We start from the raw sequence: 23054 nt of genomic DNA, 5'->3' as shown, positions 1-23054 counted from the left end.
TGTATTGTTACATAAGGTATCTAATTAGACAAATTTCCAGAGACAGAAAATAACATAATAGCAACCATGGCCCAACGTGAGGGGGAAATGGGGAGTTGTTGTCAACTGGGTATAGCGTTTCAAGCTTTATAAGATGAAAAAAAAAAGGTTCTGGAGATTATTTGTGCATCAGTGTGAATGACTTAAGACTACTGAACTGTGCACTTAAAATGAATAAGGTGGCAAATTTTGTATGATATATTTTTGTCACAAAAATAAAATATTAAAAAGATAGACTTTATAAATGACCTATATTTGGGATAAAGGAGAAGGAATGAAAAACATAAAGAAACAAACATTTTTGCGATGTCTGAAACTAATGGAAACCATCAGTGTAAGATGAAGGGCTCCAAAATTTATCCTTTACTTCCAGGAGTTAAATGGAGGCCAGCTCATCTGGCCTTCATCTCTCCAGGGTAGGGCTCATACCATCTATCCTAGTTCCCAGATTTATAGTGTCTGTTGGAAACTACAAACCCAGATGCACATTCTTTCCTCCTTTCTCTAAAATCTGTCTATGCAAAAATACTAGATTTTTAAAAATCCTGATTTATGGAAGAGCATTGTGGATTTTAAAGAATTAGATGAGATTTCCATTAAGAATGCATCCTTTGGCCATAGGTCAGAGCTAGTGAGAAACACTTTGAAAGGTGGGCCAGAGACAGCGAGGGAGGGCCTAACCTTCAGAAGCAGTGACAGACAGAGAGGGAAGGGTGGGAACACACAGATTAAAAAGTAGAGTTGCAATCTAGTTGTGTAATGATACTGGGAGTGGAAGATGAAGAAGAGAAAGACAAGGAAAGGATAGTACGTTGAACTCTATCTCTCACACACCTCCCTTCCTTCCTTTCCTTAAACGGCCTAAACACACACACTCACCCTGACCTCTCTATTTCTAACTTGTTAAACTAAGTAAATGGTGGTGCCACAAACCTCTAGAAATTGAGGCAAAGAAGAAAACTATTTTTTAAAAGATTTATTTATTTATTTATTTATTTATTTATTTATTTATTATGGATACAGTGTTCTGCCTCCATGTGTGCCTGCAAGCCAGAAGAGGGAACGAGATATTATTCTAGATGGTTGTGGGCCACCATGTGGTTGCTGGGAATTGAACTCAAGACCTCTGGAAGAGCAGTCAATGCTCTTAACTTCTGAGCCATCACTCCAGACCTGAAAATTCTTTTTAAATGAAAAAATAAACCCATCTGAAAATGGACCTCCCCTATAGAAAGAAAGATTTAAATTTAAATTGGTCTAATAATAGTGCTATACCAACTGAGAGGGAAGTTTTTCTTATTACATTTTCCAGATTCCAGAAACCTATAAAGAAGAGTCAGGATAATGTTGTTGATGTTAAGTCTTTAACCTGAAAAAAGCCAATTGAGGCTATATTTCTAGTCCATTTTAAAATGGACTACAAATTCTTCTCTATTGTTATTTTCCCCTCTTGCTTACAGAGATAAACATTCTATTTGAGAAAATCTTAAGCTGTAGATGTAATACTTTCAGAAGTAAAGATGTTTTGCAAGTACATAAGCAAATATTGTCTCTGTGCTTGTATTAGTCAGCTAGGGGCTGCTATAATAAAGTACCACAACCTGGATAGCTTTAATAGTCAACTCTGAAAACATACAAAAAGTAACATTATACAGACTGAGGATGTTATATTTAATCATATATACATATATATATTAACAGCTAATGAAAAAAAGACCATAAATTTGAAAGAGAGACCAAGGGGGGAATATATGAGAGGGTTTGGAGGGAGGAAAGGGAAGGAGATTATGTAATTATATTATAATCTCAAAGTGAAACGAAAAAAAGAATTCCATCCCCTGCTCACCCTCCATTCAGGAGACTGAGGCAGAAGGATAATGAGCCTGTGAAGGTTAGCCTTGGCTAAGCACAAACATCTGTCTAAAAAAATGAAAGGAGAGAGAGAGAAAGACAGACAGACAGACAGACAGACAGAGGAGGGAAGGAGAGAGGGAGATTGGAACTGTGAGATCAGGGTAACCCATAAAACCTAGCTTCCTCTGAAACCTGTATAAAACCCTTCTTGGCCACTTCTTAACTTCTGGTGCTTTGTTAACCACCTTTGACATTCATTGGCTGGCAGGTGCACCAGTGCAAACTTCCTTTGTTCCAAGGCCTTTCCCTTGTGTCTCTGTTCACAATCTGTTGGATTAGGGGCCCACCCTGTTAAAGTGTGGCCTCATTTTAATTCATTACACCTGTAAAGACAGCATTCCCAAATAAGTCATTTTCAAAAGTAGTAGGGATTAGGAATTCAGTATCTCTCTGTAGGGTAGCCTAATTCAACCCTTAACAGTTGTCTAAAGACCTATAGAAAAGTTTTTCATTATTATGCTTTCACAATACCTGGGTTTTTTCTTTTCTCTTTCTTTCTTTTTTCTTTCTTTCTCTCTCTCTCTCTTTCTTTAGTTCTTTCTATCTCTCTCTTCCTTCCTGTCTATCTGTCTGTCTGCCTGCCTCCCTGCCTTTCTTTCTTTCCTTTTTATTGTACTGGAAACAGAACCCTGGGCCACTCGCATGCCAGAAAAACATTCCACCACTAATCTGTATCACCACTCATCAAAAAGTATTATATTGCTCTTTGGAAATAGTAAAATATTTTCTGTTTTTCCTAAATAGCATTTCACAAAAATTCTTTCAAAAACATAAATGATTTAAATGTACGTGATTTTATTAAGCGGGATTAATTGCATTTTCAAATAAAGCTATTTAATCTATAGTTTCACTCCTTGCTTAGTAAGATATTTTAAATTATTCTCAGGTTTTTTAGAAGAATTTTTGTAGCTATGCCCCTAAGGTCTGTATTTCTTACCCCTATCTGTTTAAATAAATTACTGAAATCATAATCAATGTGCTATGTGATGAAAACGCACTCCGTTCATAATGGCATAATTAAATCAATCACCAGTTTCTCCACCAACAGACCTCGTCTAAGACTGCCTCCCTTACACAACTTTGTGATTCAAGTTGCATATTTCCCAAGCATAGAGATTTGGGGTTTGGTAAGTAGCCACAGAGCAGAGTTCCCTTGAACTCCACGCTGCCGCTTCCAGTTGAGCATTGGTTATGGAACGAGGTTAAATCCAAATCTCTAAAAAAAGATTCCAGAGTTTTTCTGAAAGTTATCTTCCTCCTAATTGCCAACTCAAATCTGCGTTCCAGAGAACAAACACAAACTTTAAAATGACCACAATAACAGCCACATTCTAAAACAACAATTTCATAATGTTTAGGCGTTTTTTTTCTTTTCATTTTCTTAAATTTCCTTTCTTTATTTTCATGATAATGAATAGGAACCGGTGGTCCTTGGGGTTTTGCTTCAAAATGGCTTGTGAACTGAAAGAGAGAGAGAGAGAGAGAGAGAGAGAGAGAGAACCACTGTTCTAACCAAGGCACAGTAAATTGATAGTTATAAACCAGAAGTGCTTGCCTCAGAAGGAATGCACTATGCTGTGATTTTTGCTTAATGTTAAAGCAGCCGTTTTTAATATTGGTTTGAAAATGAAATTTGAACGCATTATCTCTCTCTTATGAATTAATGTTTATAGACAAGAACATTCCGAGGGTCTTTTCTGCTCTAGTCAAAACCGGAAGGAGAACAGTAGCTTATTAATGCTCCAAGAATGGCTTCTTGGGTCCTTGTCCAGCCTCAAAGCCTCATAATTCTTTCTCTTCAAACGACTCTGAGACAGAATGACACCTTCAAGGATTAAACATTCTGGAAACCAATAAAAGAGAACATGAAAGCATGCCGGACACAGACTCCATGTTTCCCTGTTCCTCCCGTGTTCCCTCTGTAAGTATGAGTCAGGTACTGTTAACTTTGACTCAGACATTTGTTAGTTTCTTTTGAGCATTCTATAAACAGGTTTTGATCATAGCCCATGAGGCAACTGACCTGTAATCATTTGCATTTCAACACATGCAGCTTGAAACACAAAACAGCCGGTTATCCTACATACTCTTTTATTTGAATTCCACAGGAAGTTAGTCACAAGACGTGTGTGTGTGTGTGTGTGTGTGTGTGTGTGAGAGAGAGAGAGAGAGAGAGAGAGAGAGAGAGAGAGAGAGAGAGATGAGTGCCCTAAAGAAATTGATAGTACTGCAATAAAATGCTCTTTCAACAAATGGAAAGCAATAACTTGTAAGAGTTACATTATGTATTCGGGAATACTCCTTTTCTGAGATGGGTAACAAAAGCTCCATTTATTGAAGGCTTTCTAATGACAATGTACTTAATGCTTTCTAGACATGATTCCCATTTAATCCTCCCAGACATCCAATGAGACGAATACTATTATTCTTATTTCAGACGCGGAAATCAAAGCCTATTTTGCAAATACCCACTGAGCAACTATTATATGTCAATCCCTGTACTAAACAAAATTGAAGCTTAGAGAGATAAACAAATCTAAAATTTGGATATACTCTTATCATGACCCCATCCCACTTTCATGGAAATAATGCTGAAGAAAATGTTCCACGTGCTGGAAAGATGGCTCAGCGGGTAAAACATTCGCTGTACAAGCATAAGATCCTGAGTTTCAATGCCAAGAATCTAGACTGGCAACACACAAGTTGTAAAGAACAAAGAAGAGGGGGCTGGAGAGATGGCTCAGTGGTTAAGAGCACTGACTGTTCTTCCAGAGGACCTGGGTTCAGTTCCCAGCACCCACATGGTAGCCCACAACTGTCTGAAGATCCAGTTGCAGGGGATCTGACACCTTCACACGAGCGCACATAAAATAAAGTTAAATAAACCAAAAAATGTATTTTACAAAAAGAACGAAGAAGAGACCCATGAGGCCTCACACAACACCTGAGGCTGTCCTCTGACATCCACACATGTATGCCTGCATGAACACACACACTCATAAATACATTTCTATAAAGGAAGTGTTTTATGTATCTGTATTGTAGAATGCCTTTACCCTTGTTCCGTATAGATTTTATTCATTTCTTCTTTCATCTTGTCATTGAACTGGAGAGGAACATTTCCAAATACTTGAATGCTCTCAAATAGAATATTCAAATAGATCTCTCTTGCTTTTTCTTACAGGTTTGTATCGTGATATTTTTTTTCATTTGACACAAGGTCTCACTATGTAGCCACAGGGCCTCACTAATTCCTTGTTGACCAATGCTCACTATGTAGACTAAGTTGGGTTCAAAATCATAACGATCCACCTACCTCTGCTTTCTGGAGTGCTGGGACTAAAGGTGTATACCACCACACCCAGACTTCAGAAGTTCCTAGTGTTTCTGTTTGTTTGTTTGTTTGGTGTGTGTGTGTGTGTGTGTGTTTCTTTTTTTGGTTTTTCGAGAAAGGGTTTGCTCTGTAGACCAGTCTGGCCTTGAACTAACAGAGATCTACCTGCCTCTGACTCCCAAGTGCTGGGATTAAAGGTGTGGGGCCACCGATGCCCGGCATTTCAAGGAAAATCATACCCATGAAAGATACATTACCATGCATTTTGTTAAACTCCTGTCTTATGTGATGTAAAGATATGAGCCTAACTCATATAATTCCTTCTGTAAAGAAGAATGTGTCTAGTGTTTGTTTACCATTTGTTTTTGTGAAAATGGATATACTTCAAATAATATAAAAGGAAAAGCCTTTTCCTGGAGGTGACAATGATTGTGCTTTGTACGTTTCATATGCTAGGATAGGTCTATACGTATGGAACTGTGAGTTTTGAATGTATGTGGGATGGAGAGCTCACCATGAGCCACGGTTAGTCATGTTGCAACTTTTCCAGACTGAGGTAACTCCATTTTTTGACAAATGTTATTTTGTCAAATGAGTGCCCATTTAAACTTGTACACAAAGGTTATAATTATAGCAGGAAATTGTTGGGGGCAGAGGAGGTTAAAGCTAGTTGTCCTGTCATACATTAGGAATCATTTCTTGGAACCCCAGTTCAGATTTCCTACTGAGGTTTGCCATTTCCTCAGTTGTTGTTTCAAGTCATCACTTTCCAGTGTTTTGGGTTCTGGCTACACAGGGTAGGGAGATTAGACGATAAGTGAATCACAGAAAAGAGGGAAAAGCAAAACCTGAAGCTATGACTCTAGGGTTATCTATAGGACCTGCGGGCAGTCATAAAAAGCTCAGTGTTACAAAGATAATTCCAGAGCAGTTCTGTCCTATAGAAGTATAGTGTGAAACTTAACAAGAGCCAACACATGCAAGAACTAGTTTATGGGTTTTAAAAGGTAAAATCATAAGCCAGGTGTAGGGGTGGATGCACACCTGCAATCCCAGTACTTAGGAAACAAAATAGGAGGACCACAAGTTCGAGGCCAGCCTGAGGTAGGTAGTGAGAGTCTGTCACAAGGAGAATCTAAATGAGCTTAATATAATGAAATTTTATTTAATACGGGAGAGTCAATATAGAGTCAATACAAAAATTCTGATGAGATTCTTTATATTTTTTCCTTATGATACAGCACACCAACACATATATATTTTTTTAATTCAAGACAGGGTTTCTCTGTGTAGTCCTGGCTGCCCTGGAACTCACTCTGTAGACCAGGCTACTCTGGAACTCTGGAACTGCGAGAGATCTGTCTGCTTCTGCCTCCCAAGTGCTGGTGCTAAAGACATTAGATACCACGCCCAGCTGGTACTGTGCCTCTCAATTCGGACCATCTTACCTCATTTTAAGGCTCAGTAGCCAGAGAAAGCCAGCGGCTTGCTATCTCTGCAGGTTTGGAGATAGGAGGCAGCTCTTCTTTGAATAGCAAGACTTAGATTTCTTTGTTAGGAAAACAAAGGGAATCTTGTTCAGGCCAGCAACAACTACTGTTTCAAAATCCTGTGCTCTAGCTGTTCCCTCTATCTTAGCGCCCGCTGGGAAGAGGACTTCTAAAACCTAAATGTGTCCAGAAGGCTGTGATGCAAGGCCATTTTTGCTGGCTCTAAGCGAGGTCTCCGGAACCAAAGAGAACACATAGCTCTTCTTAAATTTGAAGGTGATTATGCCCCAGATGAAACTGAATTCTATTCAGTGTAGAAAGCAAAAACAAAACAAAACAAAAAACACACATCACAGTCATTCCTGGAGGCAAACTAAACAAAGCCAGAATACTGAACAAAGCCAGAATGATCTGGAGAAAGGTAACTGGGGGACCATGATTCATGCCAAATTCCATATTCCAAAGCAACCTTCCTGCTAAGGCCACTGGACACAAACATATGTGTGATGCTGTAGCCCTCCTGAATTTACCCTAGTGAAAAGCAAATAAATAAAAGTGTATGGGGAGGGGGAATTCTGTACTCTTAGTTGATTTTCCCCAAGTTACCCAAGCACCACTCTTGGATTTGGTAGAATAAATAAATGGGCAAAACACACACACCCATCATTTTCTTTTCTTTTAGAGGCAAAAAATTAAGAGAATTGTGTTTTTCTACATGAGGTCACAGTTTAAGTTGATCCTATGTACAAGAAGACATCTGTGGTAGTGGTATTTTAAGCCATTAGTAGCAGTCAATTTAATGTTCAATTCCCACAATTGTGACCACTGCTTACATTACTCTTACAGATCAGTTAACCTAATTTTAAAATTATTACAGGTAGGGCCTGATGGCACTGGCCAGTAATCCCAGTTATTTGGTATTCTGAGGCAGGAGAGTAATAAGATTTAAATGTCAGTGAGACTGAGATCTTGACTCAAAGCAAAGCAAACAAACAAACAAAATGGCTTGGGGATGTAATTCAGTGGCAGAGTGCCCACCAACGGGGAAGCTCCAAGGTCAATCCAGAGAAGGGCAAAAAATAAGATTGAAATAGGGAACTCTGGTTGGTTTTCAAGGTAAACAGAAAACTATAAAAGCTAGTCTTGAAAAATCACACACAACATGCTGTGTTTTTATTTTTTTATTACATCGATTAATTATACATGTGTGTGCGCACCAGCTTGGGAGATCACAGGACAACTTCCTGGAGCCAGTTCTTTCCTTCCACCATTTTTGCCTTAGGGATCAAACTCGGGTCATCGGGTTTAGCTGGAAGTGTCTTTACCCACTAAAGCCTCTTGGCTCAAAATGCTTTATATGGTTTCTGTGGGGGTAATTAGTGCCAGAGAGTGTTTGGGCAAATAACTTCGGCATTCTGTGTATAAGTGCAAAATAATACATAATTCCACATCTTCAAACTTCTGTGAGCAGGCTTTTACATCAAGCGGGTGCTGCCAACTAACCTGAATTAGGGCCCAGGTTGAACTTGCAGCACCCGAATTAAATATGGTGACAAGTGTCTCCATGTGTCCCTCCGTCTCCTCCAGATTACTCTGAGCCTGCCTAGCTGTTGTTCAAAGTGAGCTGTCTCTGAGTCCAAGGCTGAGGGAGAGGGCTCACAGCAAGAATTTCCGGCTGCCTTCCCTAAACAGTTGGAGCTTTCATAAGAGGAGGCTCCCAGGACTGGAGGGGCATGCTGCAGATGGCAGCAAAAAGAGCCCAGCACCTGTCTCTGGCGGGCCAAGCAAGCAACCTTGCACAGACCGCACAGACCTGGCCAACTGGGCGTGGGTCTCTAAGGTCATTCTCACACCTGCGGGAGGGAGGGTGGAGAGAACTCTCCAGGTGTCTGGAACCCCAGGATGATTAAAGGAAACTGTTAAAAGGCGTGCAGGGAGAGCACGGGGGGGGGGGGGGGGGGAACTACGCGCTGTGGTAGCCAAGCGTGGGAGGCCAGGGATGCCTCCCTCCAGGCCTTGGGGACTGAAGAAACAAACTGGCCCGAGATTTCCCTGTGCTTTTTTTCCCCCCTTCCCGCTGCAGGGCGATTAGCCAGGGGCTGCAGTAGCTTTCCACTCAACCCAGCGACTTTTACACTATTCTACCCAGGCATACAGTGCGCCTAAGCGGCAGACGCGATGAACCCAGGACTGAACGAACCTTCCCGGAACCCAAACTCTTAGAATTCTGCGGCTTCGGTGCCGACTGAAGATTGGGTTCCCTTAACCCAGGGCTTCCTCTTCTTGGGCAGGAGGAGGAGTCACAACCTCCTTCTCCTCCGCCTACAACCAGCTTGATTTAAAAAAAAAAAAAATCTAATCTTTTATTTAAAGTCAACGGAGGAGCAGGAACCCCGCGCTCCTGCCTACAAGATATTTTTACTAACTCCTTAATCTCTGCCAAGAAGGGCAACCTTAAGGAACCTCTGTTTTCTTTGAAGATTTAGGTGGCAAGGCAGGGGTGTGACCGTCTGGGCTGAAACTCGAGGGTTCTACGTACTTGGGAGGGTTATTGGGGCGGAGGTAGGGTGGGACGGAAAAAAAATCGCAAATATTAACAATTTAACAGAAGAATCAACTTGAAAAGCTTTGACTCAAACTGGGAGCTGAACCTACAAGCGGCTGGCTTCCAGGCACGAAGCGTCTTAAGTCCGGTCCAAGAAGAGGCAAAGGGGTCAGGTGAATACTCGGCATGTGATCCTGAAGAGGAAGAGTCTCGGGCCAGGAGGGGACGTGCCCGTAGCCTAGGCGCGCCCACGCGCACCCCTGGAGGAGAAAGGCCGAAAAGACATCTCCCGCCTCCGCCCCAGGCTGCTAGCACGGGACTGCTCCCCCTGCCTAGCTTCTCCAGCTGAGCGCGAACCCCTCTGCTCTCCCATTCTCAGCGAACCTCCAACCTGCTTGGACTCGTGGCAGTTAAAGTCACCCAGCCTCTCTCGTCCTTCCTGCATAGCCCATTTCTCCCCCTCCCCCCTCCCCAACTCCCGCCAACGCCCCCAAATCTCTTGGGCTCGCCCTTCCTGAAAGTAGGCGAGGCCCAGAAGCCTAGGCTGGGGAGAAGGAGGAGGGAGGGGTGGGGGTGGGAAAGGGGTGGAGCCGAGGGCAGCGGCCCGAGGGCGTGTCCTGCAGCAGCCACGCCCCTGGGTGCGCGCCGCGGAGGTGGCGGCCGCCCAGCCTCGCTCTGAAAGACAGGTATCGCTTAGACGCCATGTTGTGAGCGGAAGTGGGGGGGCGCACGACGGTCGCTTTTGCTGGGAGCGGGCGCGGGAACCGGCGGGGAGGGGAGGCGGGGGGCGGAGCCGTAGCCCGGGCGGCGGAAGGAGGAGAGGAAGAAAGGGGCGAGCCCTGGTGCCAGGCGGCGGCGCGAGGCTCTCGCTCGGAGTGCGGGCGGCTGTGGTCAGGCGCTGGGCATTCGGGCGGTCAGTGTCGGCGTCGAGCTCGCTCTCGGGAGCCGCCGCTGGTCCTGCTGCTGCTTCTCAACTCTGCCGGGCGCTCGAGCGGCGAAGGAGCCGGGCCGGCTGTGGGGCGGGTGGGGAGGGAGGAGGTGGTGAAGGCGGCGGGCCGGGGAGGGGGGGAAAGATGCCGCTGGCGCAGCTGGCGGACCCGTGGCAGAAGATGGCTGTGGAGAGCCCTTCCGACAGCGCTGAGGTGAGTGCAGCCGGGCGGCGGGGCAGACGCGCCCCTTCCCCACGCCCCCGCCGGCTAGCTCTCCTCCCCGGAGCTGCCCCTTTGACCACCTTCTCCGGCTCACATCTTGTCCCGGGTGCGGGATTCTGCCTTGGGTCGTTGGGGTTTGCCGATCTGTCTGTCTGTTCCTCACTCACTCACTCTCTCATCTCTCCCAGGCTCTTTTTTTGGGGGGCTGCGGGGCGGCTGCCGGTGTGGCGGCGCGTAGGGTTTGGAGTGGGCGCTGAGGCTTTGCAAGAAGCCGGTTTTAATCAACTTTGCGTGGGGGAAGCAGGAGGCAATGCGGGAGCCGGCGAGGAGTTGAGAAGTTTAGCCCTGCCGGCTCCGGGGCTTCTCCGGAATCTTAGCGACTTTTGGGGTAATGGGTTCGGTTCACCCTGGAGCCAAGGCTTGAGTCTGGCCAAGGGAGGGAGGGGATTGCTGCAGAGAAACGGGTGCACTCAGGGCAGGGTGGTGAGCCATGAGGATTTTGAGTAAAGGGTTCAGGACTGAGGGGCATCCCCGATCTGTCGCAGCGCTTTTCGTCACTGCGAAAGAAAAACGGGACGCCTCCGGTACCCGACTCCCCGGTTTTTGAGGTCACTGAGTTGTAAGACCCTGAGTATAACTTTGTTTCCTGTCCGTGGAGGTGAACGGGTAAAATTCAAGGAGATCAGCGGTAGCTGTAAAAGGCTATCTGGTTTTCCTCGCCCGGGATCAGACCATCCCTGAGACACCCACCCCGGTGTCAAAAAGCCCAAACAGTATACCCAAACAAGGCAAAACAGAATTTCTGCGGACACATCCCAGCACCGAGCTTTTCCCAGCTGCCCCTGTCCCAGAATCAACTCAAGATCTAAGAAAATAATCCAGACAAGATCCATTCCAGGGTATCAGCGCCCCTCTCCAGAGTGGAAAATCAGTTCCTGATGGTGGCGCGCCTGTGATTCTTCTTTCTTGACTTTTCGCTGCCTTCTGTCCTCGCAGCGGACTTTAGGGGATTACAGGATGATAGGCTGGGTGTGTGTAATAGTTACTGAGCGAGTGACCCCATTTCTGGAAAGCATGACCGAAACGCGGGGGTGGAATCGGGCAGGCTCTGATGAGTGGTGTTCTTGGCGGCAGCGGCTGCCCCTGCCGGCCTCCGCAGTGTGAGAGGTGGATAGGGTTACTGGTTACGTCAGTAAAACTCAGGCTGAGTTTGGTGTGAGATGCGGGACACTTACATTCTCCGGGAGGGGGAAAGGGTGGAGGGAAGGAATCCATTCAAATCATTTTTCAGGTTTTCCTCCCTAGTCACTCTACTGACATATAAAAATATTTGCTTGATCTTCCTAAATTCAGGAAGCATTCGAGTCCATATTTAATATATTCTGTTACAAGATAATGCCTTTAATATCTAAATACCTCTCAAAAATATAAAAGACGTAGACACATGTTGCCATGTTAAAAGGAAATGCCTGTGTAAAAAAAAAGAAATAGTGTTTTTACGACTGGCAGAATTACAAGAATTTTATTTAAATTTGAGAGCCAATATGATTCCGTAAGCCTTTAATAACAAAGTTAAATTTAGAATGTTTAATCATCATTTGCCTGGATAGTGTGTAGAACAAGGGGGCCTCTTTTTCTTTAGAAAAAAAAATTGCATTTAAAAATACATCAAGGTGTTAAAATGTTCCCAAAGTACTACACTTGTCGAATTGTATATGCTTAGTATTTGCTTTTAATTTATTTTTTCTTAGCTTTTTGAGACAGTCCAGGCTGGCCTGGAACTCACTATGTAGACCAGGCTGGCCTTGCTCTGACAGAGATCTGCTTGCCTCTGCCTCCCAAGCACTGGGGTTAAAGGCATATGCCTCCACGCCCAGGTATGAGTCTGCTTTTTAAATACACAGTAACAATTATGATTCAAAATGAATCCACTCATAACATTAAAATGATTTATTAAAGCTATACCTCAACAAATTGCCTTTAGATAGTTTGTATCCTTTGTTTGCTAAATTGTTCATCCACATTTTTCCTTGGCATGTGTCAATATGCAGGGAGAAAGCATTTAAAATTCTACTTTATCCTTTTTCTCTATATATGTATAGAATTTAGATAAAGTACAAGCCCACTTATTTAGCATCTACTGTATGCAAAGGTATTGTGCTATATCTGCTGTTTGATTTTATCCTTACTGTAACCTAGCAGAGAGGATTGTGGTCCCCATTGTTACAGATTAAGAAACTAAATTCAGTAGTTAAAAGCACAAAGATTATAAATAGTAAATGGTAGAGCCATAATTTGAAACCAGGTAGATACAATTTGTGTGCTTTGCTTTATGTTAGAATAGGTGGTTTAAATCATTTGTCAAGGCATAAACATACTAATAGAGATCATGGTATTCTTCATAGGCAAATATAAGATCTGATTTAGGAAAGCATTAATTTATAATTATATATTAATAATATTATATATTAATGATGTATACAAGAGAGTGTGTGTGCGCGTGCGCTCATATTGTTAGTGTCATGTTTTCCAAAGCATGGTGGATACAATTCCATTGTAATTTCTAAAAATTTTTCTTACTACTCTGGCATAAAGTATGTCAGAACCAGGTATTGCCTGCCTAGGTTTATTAAAGGTAGACTTCAACAGATTGCTTTTATATACTCTGTTTCCTTTGTTTGTTAAGCTATTGCAAGTAAAATGTTTCTTATATGATTTTAAAATACTGAAATCAGTGAGAGAAGAGAGTTTTCATAAAAACAGTATTGATACCCATTATTATGCCATCTCCTCCCCAGTAGACTTGCATCAGGGAATAATTGTGTTTTACCAGAGAAATAACAGGGTTTCTAAAAAATATTTACTTAAGCAACTGCATCAGATATTTCCTCTCCTTTCTAAAAGATTTTAAGATTGCTCTATATAGGATTACATTTAAGGTCTCATCACTAGATAGACTGAGCTCTTGAAAACAAACTCCTTTTTATTTCTCTGAATCCTCAGCAATGAACACAATGCCTGGCACATATATATTATGAATGCAATAAATACTAAGTGAATCATGAAGGTTTAGAATAGGGTACTTATGACTCTTAATCTATGTTATCATTTTAATTCCTCATTGAAATATGAACAATTTAAAAAGACCTGCATGCCTCTAAAAACACAAGCAGTTTCTTCATTCCTTCACAACAGTGTTCCTGCTTTAAGACCTCACACAAGCCTCATGGTGTTCAAAAAAAATCACTTGTGGTTGAACTCAAACATGGGTCATAACATGATAGGCTAGAACTAGGCCAAATGTTGAAGGCAAATTTAGGATATTTAAGTACTACGTAAACAAAGTCAGGGTTATTAGAAGATCAAAATCACTTCCTAAATAGATATTCAGAAGTCCTTAGTATTGGATTACTTAAAGTTGCAAGTACTTTTTTTTTTTTGATATTTGACTGTTAGGGGATGGATATCAAGGAATTGTGGTTCTTCTACAAATCCACTGCTGTCAGTGACAAATATCACTAGATGACAAGCCTAACTTAAAGTATATATGGTTTTCCTTAATTGCACTGGAGTTAGAATAAATGCTAATCTAAATAGAAAACAATGTACAAGTAATAAAATGAAGGTTATTTATGCTCTTTAAAAATAAACACAATGCAATATATTATATATATTATGAACAATGTTCTTATACAATGTGTTGCATAAAAATAGTCACCTTGACTTCCTTTAAATAACAAGTACCTAACAGGCATTGAAAAATAATATATTTGATAACAAAAAAAGAACTTTGTATTGCAGCTCTTCAGTGAACATACAGTCATTTTTAACCTCAAAATTAGACTGTAATCCTTTTATAATACAGCACAGGGTTTTACAGTATTTCTAGTATGTATTATATAGGTTTCTTGAGTTTAATTTGTTGGGAAAGTGTTTTATTCATCTATGTTGATTGACTTTTAACAAATGTTTTATTAAGTTCTTTTTCCATTTCCTGTTTCATTTTTACCACTTTTCAGGTTTTTTATTCCTCCAAATGAAGATCTGAGACAAGGACAGGTATTCCTTCATGTCATCTGTCAAGTTACTATGACACATTACTGAATACTTCATTGTTTTCAGTGATTCGGATACAGGACAACATTTAAAAAAATAAATCCAGAAATCTGCTTTATTTTGGCAGCTGAATCCTGTGTTAGTAGACTGTCCAAAATGTGAAAGTTCCCCTGTTCCTTTGAACTTTAAGATAAAGAGGTAAAAGTGTTTACTTAAAGAAGCAAATATGGGCACACTTGGCCTTTTCTTTACTGCAGTTCTAGAAATCACAGTAAATATAATCCTAATTTTACATAAGAAAAATGACATAATTTAGATGTGCAGTCTTGAACCAAGGATTTGTCTTGATAAGTTGTAAAATAAATAGAAGTATAGCAAATTATTTATCTAGAAATCTGAATTGCAGAATTGTTCTTAAACTTCTCTTTAATTATCATCTACCAAAAAATTCATATCATTGTCATAGTTAACAAGATTTGCTCTATCCTTCCATGATCTAGTACATGTGTAATGTCAGGCTGTAAATGATGAGTGACGTCAGAGTGGCCTGATTCACTCATTGCACATTGGATGCATTAGGCCCAGTGGCTCCGATTGTAATGAAGGATAATAACATTTGCTTGTTTCTCTAATGATGCATAAGTGTAATAACGTTCAATTGTTGGTATGTTTTAGTGGAAAATACATTTTTAAGCATTGAAATACACTTTCACAAGTGTGTGTGTATTTACATCTCATTCTCAATTTATATCATAGAAAAATTAAGTGATTAAGATTTTTTAAGATTTATTTATTATGTGTACAATGTTCTGCTGGCATGTACATGCCAGAAGAGGACACCAGATCTCAGTAGAGATGGTTGTGAGCCAATATGTGGTTGCTGGGAATCGAACTCAAGGCCTCTGGAAGAGCAGCAGCCAGTGCTCTTAATCTCTAAGCCAACTCTCCAGCCTGTGATTAAGTTTTAATAGATAGTATTAACACATCCTTATACCCAATACCCACCCGTGTGTTGTTCCAAATCTTCAAAATAAGTATAAAAATATTGACTTCAGAGTTGTCATGATAATTAAATAAATTGATAGTATGTGTAAAACAATTGTATAATCTATGATTTGTGTTTATTAAGTAATACTTATAATTGACTTGCTCAAAGAACTGTCTTGGATTTTTCCAGAATTAAGCAAAACAAGGAAAAATCATTTATTTGGTTGATCATTTTAAACAATCATAATACCTGAATATACCTATAAGGGTAAAATAGAAGTCTCTTCAGTCTTGTTCTTTTTGTGTTGTTCTTTCCAAATATTATCTTTTTTTATATAATTTCTTTTTTTTAAATATAATTTTTTTATTGAAAAAAAAAAAGATTTCCGCCTCCTCCCCGCCTCCCATTTCCCTCCCCGTCTCCCTTTTCCCCCCTCTTCCCTCTCCTCTCCCCCTCTCCCCCACTCCTCTCCCCCTCCCTCTCCAGTCTGAGGGGCAGTCAGGGTTCCCTGCCCTGTGGAAAGTCCAAAGTCCTCCCCGCTCCATCTTGGTCTAGGAAGGTGGACATCCAAACTGGCTAGGCTCCCACAAAGCCAGAACATGAAGTAGGATCAAAGCCCAGTGGCATTGTCCTTGGCTTCTCATCCGCCCCCATTGTGCCCTATTCAGAGAGTCCGGTTTTATCCCATGCTTTTTCAGTCTTAGTCCAGCTGGCCTTGGTGAGCTCACAATAGATCAGCCCCACTGTCTCAGTGGGTGGGTGCACCCCCCGTGGTCCTGACTTCTTTGCTCATATTCTCCCTCCTTCTGCTCCTCCTTGGGACATTAAAGGAGAAAAACCAATAAAGAGCATCATGAGAGATATGTAAAGGAAAAGGAAGACAGAAAAGCATGTTCCCATCTTAAAACTGTTCGGAAGGAGTGTCATAAACTGGCATGCCAGTTTTTTTCTTAGAGATAAATAAAATTGAATTCAGGTCATCAGGCTTGGTGAGTAAGCATCTTTACCAACTGAGACATCTTATATTTAAACTTTAGTCCAATACTGAATTGAAAATTTACTGTATAACTCAGAAATATTTTAATTAAAAATAAAATGAAATTTTTCTTGACAAAGCCAAAACATTGTGCCCTACTCCCATTAAATGTTAAAAACAACATATATTTTTGATTTGAATTTTTATGGTTCTTAGTTATATAGTTCGTTAATACCAAGCCTTTACTAAATTACACTTACATTAACTTTTTTTGGGTTTTTTTTAACTATAGGCCACTTTATTCATCTGTCAGTCTTCCTGCCACCTCACATTGTCCTTTTTTAAAATTAACTGATTTTAGCTTAGTTAGTAGAGGCTAGAAAACTAGAAACCATTTTTAATTTGGGAATATTTTGATTTTATTTTTTTAAATTCACCAAATATGTTTAAGAATGTCCTCAATCTTTTATTAGACTGACCATTATGTAGAGCAGGATTGTCCAACATTTGATATTGCAACTTGTTATAATGTTATTTAGGGGTTTGTGTAAACTGTGGATTGGTGTAGACATACCTAGAGGATCAGGTATTTACTGGACATATTGCCTAATAGTAAATAGTAATTTTATGTTTTGGCATACCATAACAAAGTGGCTCATTTATTGCCTTCTCTTAAAGATGTCAGCTACAAAGAATGTGAATGAAGTACCAACCAGGAAGCTGTAAAGTGCGTCCAGTTTTGTTTTGGGGAGATTTTGTTGGTTTCCCAAATATTAGAGATATTATACACTTAAGTATCAATCCAAAAGCACTTTTAGATTTCTTCGTTCTTCTCCTATAGCAGAAGTAGGGTTACAGTCAAAGTAAGTTAAATATAATTTCTCTATCTTAGCTAATACAGTCTCTTATACACTTTAGGTCTTGATTATGTTTTGTTGACTGTATAAATTGAGTTTTATATCATGTTACATATGATTTTTTGTTTGCTTTTTGAGACAGAGTTTCTCTGTCGCTTTTGGAGCCTGTCCTGGAACTCACTCTGTAGACCAGACTGGCCTAGAACTCACAGAGATCCACCTGTCTCTGTCTCCTGAGTGCTGGGATTAAAGGCGTGCGCTGCCACCACCTGGCACATATGATGATCTTTAAATCTGACCTGGTCATCTAGATTTTTGTATGTTTAGCTCTAATCCTTTGGTTCACAAAGCTTGTTTCAGGAAACAGTTCAGTCATGTGATATGTTTTAGAAGCAAGTTGCCAAATGATAGCCTGAAGCAAAAGATCATTTTGTTACCAATAAATTGAACACTAGAGATCTTATGAAACCTACAGCAAAATCCTCAACATTAGAACATTATATATTTCTTCGCATTGGTTAACAGAGGTGAATTTTTATTTTTTAAATTCTGTAAACAGTATAAAAATAGTGAATATTTGCTTTTTAAAAGAACTGCCAGCTGTGCATAGTTGTACATACATATAATACCAGTGTGTGTGCGACTTCATCTCCTGCATCTGGGGAATAAAAACAGTTACCATATAAACATGAAGACCTGAGTTTGAATTGCAGAACTCATGCAAAAGCCAGACTTGTAGCATGAGCATTTGTATTTTTATCACTCTTACTGGGAGGTGGAAGGCAGAAAGAGAGAGAGAATCCCCTGAAACTCAAGGGCCAGATGCCCTGACTTATGCAGAAGAAAAACAACAGAGACCTAGTCTCAAATAAGGTAGAAGGGGAGGACCTTCACAGATTGTCCTCTGATCTCCACGTGTGCTCTTCGGCCTGCACATAGCCACTCTTCACTCACATGCACATTGTACACGGGGGGGGGGGGATTAATTTTTTTAAGACTGGAAGAGGGATGGGGAGATGGTTGAACATTTAAGAGTACCTGCTGTTCTTCCAAGGGACTGGATTTCCGTGTTTATCACCCATGTTCTTTGGGTTCCTTAACCACCTGTAACTCCAGTGAATCTGGCGCCATCTTCTGGCTTCTGTGGGTATCTATCTGCACTGGCAACTTCCCATGCTCATACATATTTTTAAAAAGCACCAGGATTTATCCCTACTGCATGCACTGGATTTTTGGGATCCTATTCTCTTTGGGCGTATACCTTGCTCAGCCTAGATATAGGAGAGAGGGCCTTGGACCTTCCCCAAACCAATGTGCCTTAGCCTCTCTGAGGATTGGATGGGGGTGGGGTGGGAGGGTGTATGGAGGGAATGGGAGGAGGGAGGGAGTGGGAACTTGGATTGGTATTTCTAAAAAAATAATAAAAGAAGAATGAAAAAACTTCAAAAAGAATTATTTTATACAATTGAACTTAAAGCTCAGCATTGTTCACTACAGTGTTAATAGTGGATTATTGGGCACTTAAGACATAATTGGTGTTACTGAAAAACAGTTCTGGGGAAGGGACACTGGATTTCACATATGCTAGGTAATTGCTCTATCACTAAGCTACATTCCAGCCCTGAATTTTTAGTTTAGAGTCCCCAGTATATTTGTCTACTATATAGACCAATGGATGCAGTTATAGATTATAAGGATTTGTACAAATAGAACTCCCCTTTTGCTTCTGGTTTTAGTTTTCCATTCCTCAACTTCTTATTTGTGTTATGAAATGAATAGGCTAAGGCATTTTTTCTAAACAAAAATATATTTGATAGATGTTTTCACAATTATTCCTTTCCTATCCTGATGATTTTTATAAACCTTCTTATGTGACATATTCACAATTCACCATCATGCTCTTCAGTAGTTTTTCTGGTGGCATTTCTGGTTGAAGCAGTGAGAATATTTAGCTATCAAAATGTTGAAATTCTAAGCTTCCTCTTGTGGACTGAGCTTGTGGATAGAAGTATTAAACAATAAAAATAGGACAGAAGAGAACATGATTATATTTTATGTTATTGAATGAAAAAAATGCTGCATGGTAACTTAAAATATTGTATTCTTTACATTATACTGCACTACATAAAACTAAAAATGGCCTTAAGTGTCTTGAAATTTTAAACTTTTTTAGTTTAGCATAGAATTTTGGAACTGAGAACAATTTAGCCATATTCTATGTAAGAAAACTGAGACCTAGCCAGGTATTGTGGCACATATTTAATCCCAGCACTCGAAAGGCAGATGCAGGCAGACCTCTGTGAGTTTGAGGCCAGCCTGGTCTACATAGTGAGTTCCAGGAGAGCCACACCCAAGACTGTAGATAGAGTCTCTCTCTCTCACACACACATACACACACACACACAACACACACAAGACCAACTGAAACATACTCCGAACATTTCATTTCACAACAGTTCATTTTTCTATGCACCACACACATAATTTAAAAGTAATTATTTCAAAGCTGTCTTAGATAGAAAAATTTAAAGAGCTACTATGTAAAAATTCAACCATTTTTCTCTTCTATGTGTTAATTTAACTTTGTTTGCTTTGTTCAAATCTAAAATCAATTTGCCTTAATTTTAGTTTGTTAATTTGGAAAATTCAGCCAATTCTTAAGAAACAACTTGGGAACAGCCCTACCTACAATCAAATAGTGTGGAGTGTGTCAAGGTCACTGCTCTTTCTCTCCTTGATGAATATGAACAGTCACATTTACTGACCGCCCATTTGATTGGGTACTCAGGGTGTTTTAACTGGAATAAGGTATGTAGTTATTCTTATCTGGGGAAATTGAAGCCCCGAGGGAAATAAACTACTCAAAAGATTGCACAGCTAGTAAACAGGAGCAAAGATTCAAACCCAAGTCTCAAAGATTGCAGGTTGCATTGACTGTCCCTTGGGTTAGCCTGCTTGAATTGAGAACATCCAGATGATCGATTCCATCTAGATAAAACCATCTACAGTGCAGAAAGTATCCAGGTGGTTTGCATACGTGACTGTATTTGTGAGAATGTAAGGAGGTGAATGAACTAGAAAGACAGGCACTTTCTCATGTATGTGAAGCCCTCTCAACAAGGCCAATGAAGGATGTGATCCTGACATTAATCAGGAGTTCTGTTCCTCATAGAGACATATTGCTTTTAGCTTTTTAAAACTAGCCAGAGTAAAAACATTTCACATTATCTGGGAAAATACATTCAGATTTATAAACAACTGTGTTACCACCGAAGCAGAGTATCTTGTATTTGAAGTGGGGAAGAAGGAGGTTGCCTAACATTACTTACCAGCCATCTTTATAGAAGCCCCAAAGTAGGAATTTGAGTAAATGTGGCTTGTTGCTTTAAGCCAGGTGGTGGTGGTGCACGCCTTTAATCCCAGCACTTGGGAGGCAGAGGCAGGTGGATCTCTGAGTTTGAGGCTAGCCTGTTCTACAAAGTGAGTTTCAGGACAGCCAGAGGTGTTCCACAGAGAAACCTTGTCTTGAAAAACAAACAAAGTGCCATATGTCTATATTCTCAAACATTTTCATTGTAGATGGAATAAATGCTAAACTTTGTCTAGATCAGTGGGTTTTCAGTTGGATTCAAAAAGGCCTGGCTTCTATGAGCATGCTTTAGGTCACCTACTACACTTTTTTTTTCTAAGCAGGAGCAGAGTTCCTTGAAGAATAGACCATGGAGCTATAGATTGGTTATAGAAGAACTGAGGGTGAAGGCAGGAAATAGTCCCCTTGGTCTTAGAAACTCAATAGATTTTTGTTTGGTTTTGATTTTTCAAAGCAGGGTTTCTCTGTAGCTTTGGACCCTGTCATAGAACTGGCTCTTGTAGACCAGGCTGACCTTGAACTCACAGAGACCCACCTGCCTCTGCCTCGGAGTACTGGGATTAAAGGTGCGTGCCACCACCGCCCAGCTCAATAGATATTTTTTAAAGCAAAAGGGTAGAAATCCCTTGGTATTCTAAGTCTAAAAAAAATCTCCAAAGTTAAATGTTAAGTCAGTGTATTAAATGAGTTCTTTTTAAGAATCCCGAGCCAGGCAGTGATGCTCCCACCTTTAATCCCAGCACTTGGGAGTCAGAGGCAAGATGGATCTCTGAAAGTTTGAGGCCACCCTGGTCTACAAAGCAAGTTCTGGGATAGCCAGAGCTGTTTTATAGAGAAACCCTGCCTCAAAAAACAAAAATAATCCATCTCAGTTACCTCTGTTCTTACTTACCTTCTTTCCTTCAGGTTCCTGGTAGCAGTTGGTATAATTCAAGAGAATAACTATCACAGTGGATATTGGTATCAGAAAAGGGGGAGGTTGATTAAAGAGAGAAATAGTATAGGCAAGTTAAAAATAAGATATGCCTTGGATCAATAAAAAGAAGAATGTGTAAATTAGTTTTAAAATGTTCTTTTCCTCTTGGCTCCCGTTAGTGTGTGAAATATAGTACTAGGTGATAATGAATTAAGTAGAATTGCTTCCTTTGGATTATTATAGTCTAAAAATACTGATTGTCTGGACAAACAATCAACATAGCACAAAACAAGCTCAGTTGACCAGGAATACAAACAGATATAATTGGATATTTAGAGGGAAATTACAATCTTATAATGTAACAACTTTCTATAGTAGACTTTTAATGATGATGTGAAAACTAGAAAACCAATGCCATTTTTAATATAAATATCACTTGGAAGAAACTTCTGGTTCTGCCAAGATGGAGGAACCTATAGCTCTCAGTACTTCCCTTCAAATGAACTGAAACAAATGTGACCAGGAGCAGTGGAAAAGAAGGCAATTAATTGTCTGAGGACCTTGGAATGTTGTCTCTGGGGTTTCTTACTGATTTCCATATATCACCAACAGGATGCTATAACACTACCAGACACAAAAAGCTCAAAGAAAACTCGGTTCTCTTTAGCCAAACAGGAATAGGGTAGTTCAGTAAGCCTAAACCTTGGCAGTTCTCATTCTAATCTACCCAAATACTGATAGGAATGGGGAACAAACGACGGTGTTCTGCCCCTCCAAGCCCCAAGGGTGTTGGCTAGGGGAAATGTGTCCTAATTACCCATTCCTTGCCTTGAAAGAAAAAAAAAAAAAAAAACCCACAACGGACAGTGCTTTGGTTCCCTCTGCTGGGTGACTTGTGCATCTATTCAGGAAACTGATTTTTCACCATCTTACCCTTGTGAAAGGAAGTTGTTTCTTCTCGGTGTACTTTCAGCAAGTTGAACCTCCACCACTGACCCAAAATAATGAGACTTAAAGTAGTGTGAGGTAGGCATAGTTTCTACTAAGCTTCTACCATTACCCCAGCGTCAACTAGGCAGAAAATAACTGAAGGCAAGAGCACTTGTTTCCCACCCCTGCCAACGTCAGTGGGTCTTAGCCGACAGCTGAGACTGATTAGCCGTTCAGTTCCTCTTCTGTTCTTCCCTATTGTCTACTCTCCTTGAGGAACTGTTTTTCCTTCCTTTCCCACAGCCCAGAAGAAAGGTGAACTCACAGCCCTAACCATAGGCAACAAGGTGGTTCACTCTCTGGAAGCAAGCATATAGCTAAATACATTTGAGCATTTGAGACAGTGTTTCCACTATTGCTTGGGTAGTCTTAGTAGTGCTCAGAGAATATTTATGCTAATACTGCCCTCACTCTATACCTCAACATGG

At 40.6% G+C, this 23054-nt stretch overlaps 1 protein-coding gene across 4 annotated transcripts in view; it reads left to right on the top strand.

Annotated features, from left to right (window-relative positions):
- Nucleotides 1-10357: 10357 nt before the first annotated feature.
- The window catches only part of Rps6ka3 (ribosomal protein S6 kinase A3), a 115934-nt gene continuing 103237 nt past the window's right edge, over nucleotides 10358-23054 (top strand). For 3 of the 4 annotated variants that reach the window (XM_050164328.1, XM_050164327.1, XM_050164326.1), the window contains exon 1: nucleotides 10358-10464. Coding sequence is in view for 1 of the 4 variants with exons in the window: in XM_050164325.1 (XP_050020282.1) it covers nucleotides 10396-10464 (69 nt within the window). In the remaining 3 variants the exon portion in view is untranslated. The remainder of the gene's footprint in view (nucleotides 10465-23054) is intronic. The other variant, XM_050164325.1, reaches the window with a different exon arrangement.

This window comes from Alexandromys fortis, unplaced genomic scaffold (assembly GCF_014885135.2).
Source record: "Alexandromys fortis isolate MF-2015 unplaced genomic scaffold, M_Fortis_MF-2015_v1.1 scaffold_147, whole genome shotgun sequence".
Classification (NCBI taxonomy): domain Eukaryota; kingdom Metazoa; phylum Chordata; class Mammalia; order Rodentia; family Cricetidae; genus Alexandromys; species Alexandromys fortis.
Note: the sequence above shows the minus strand (reverse complement) of the source record. Positions and strands in the feature narration are given on the sequence as shown.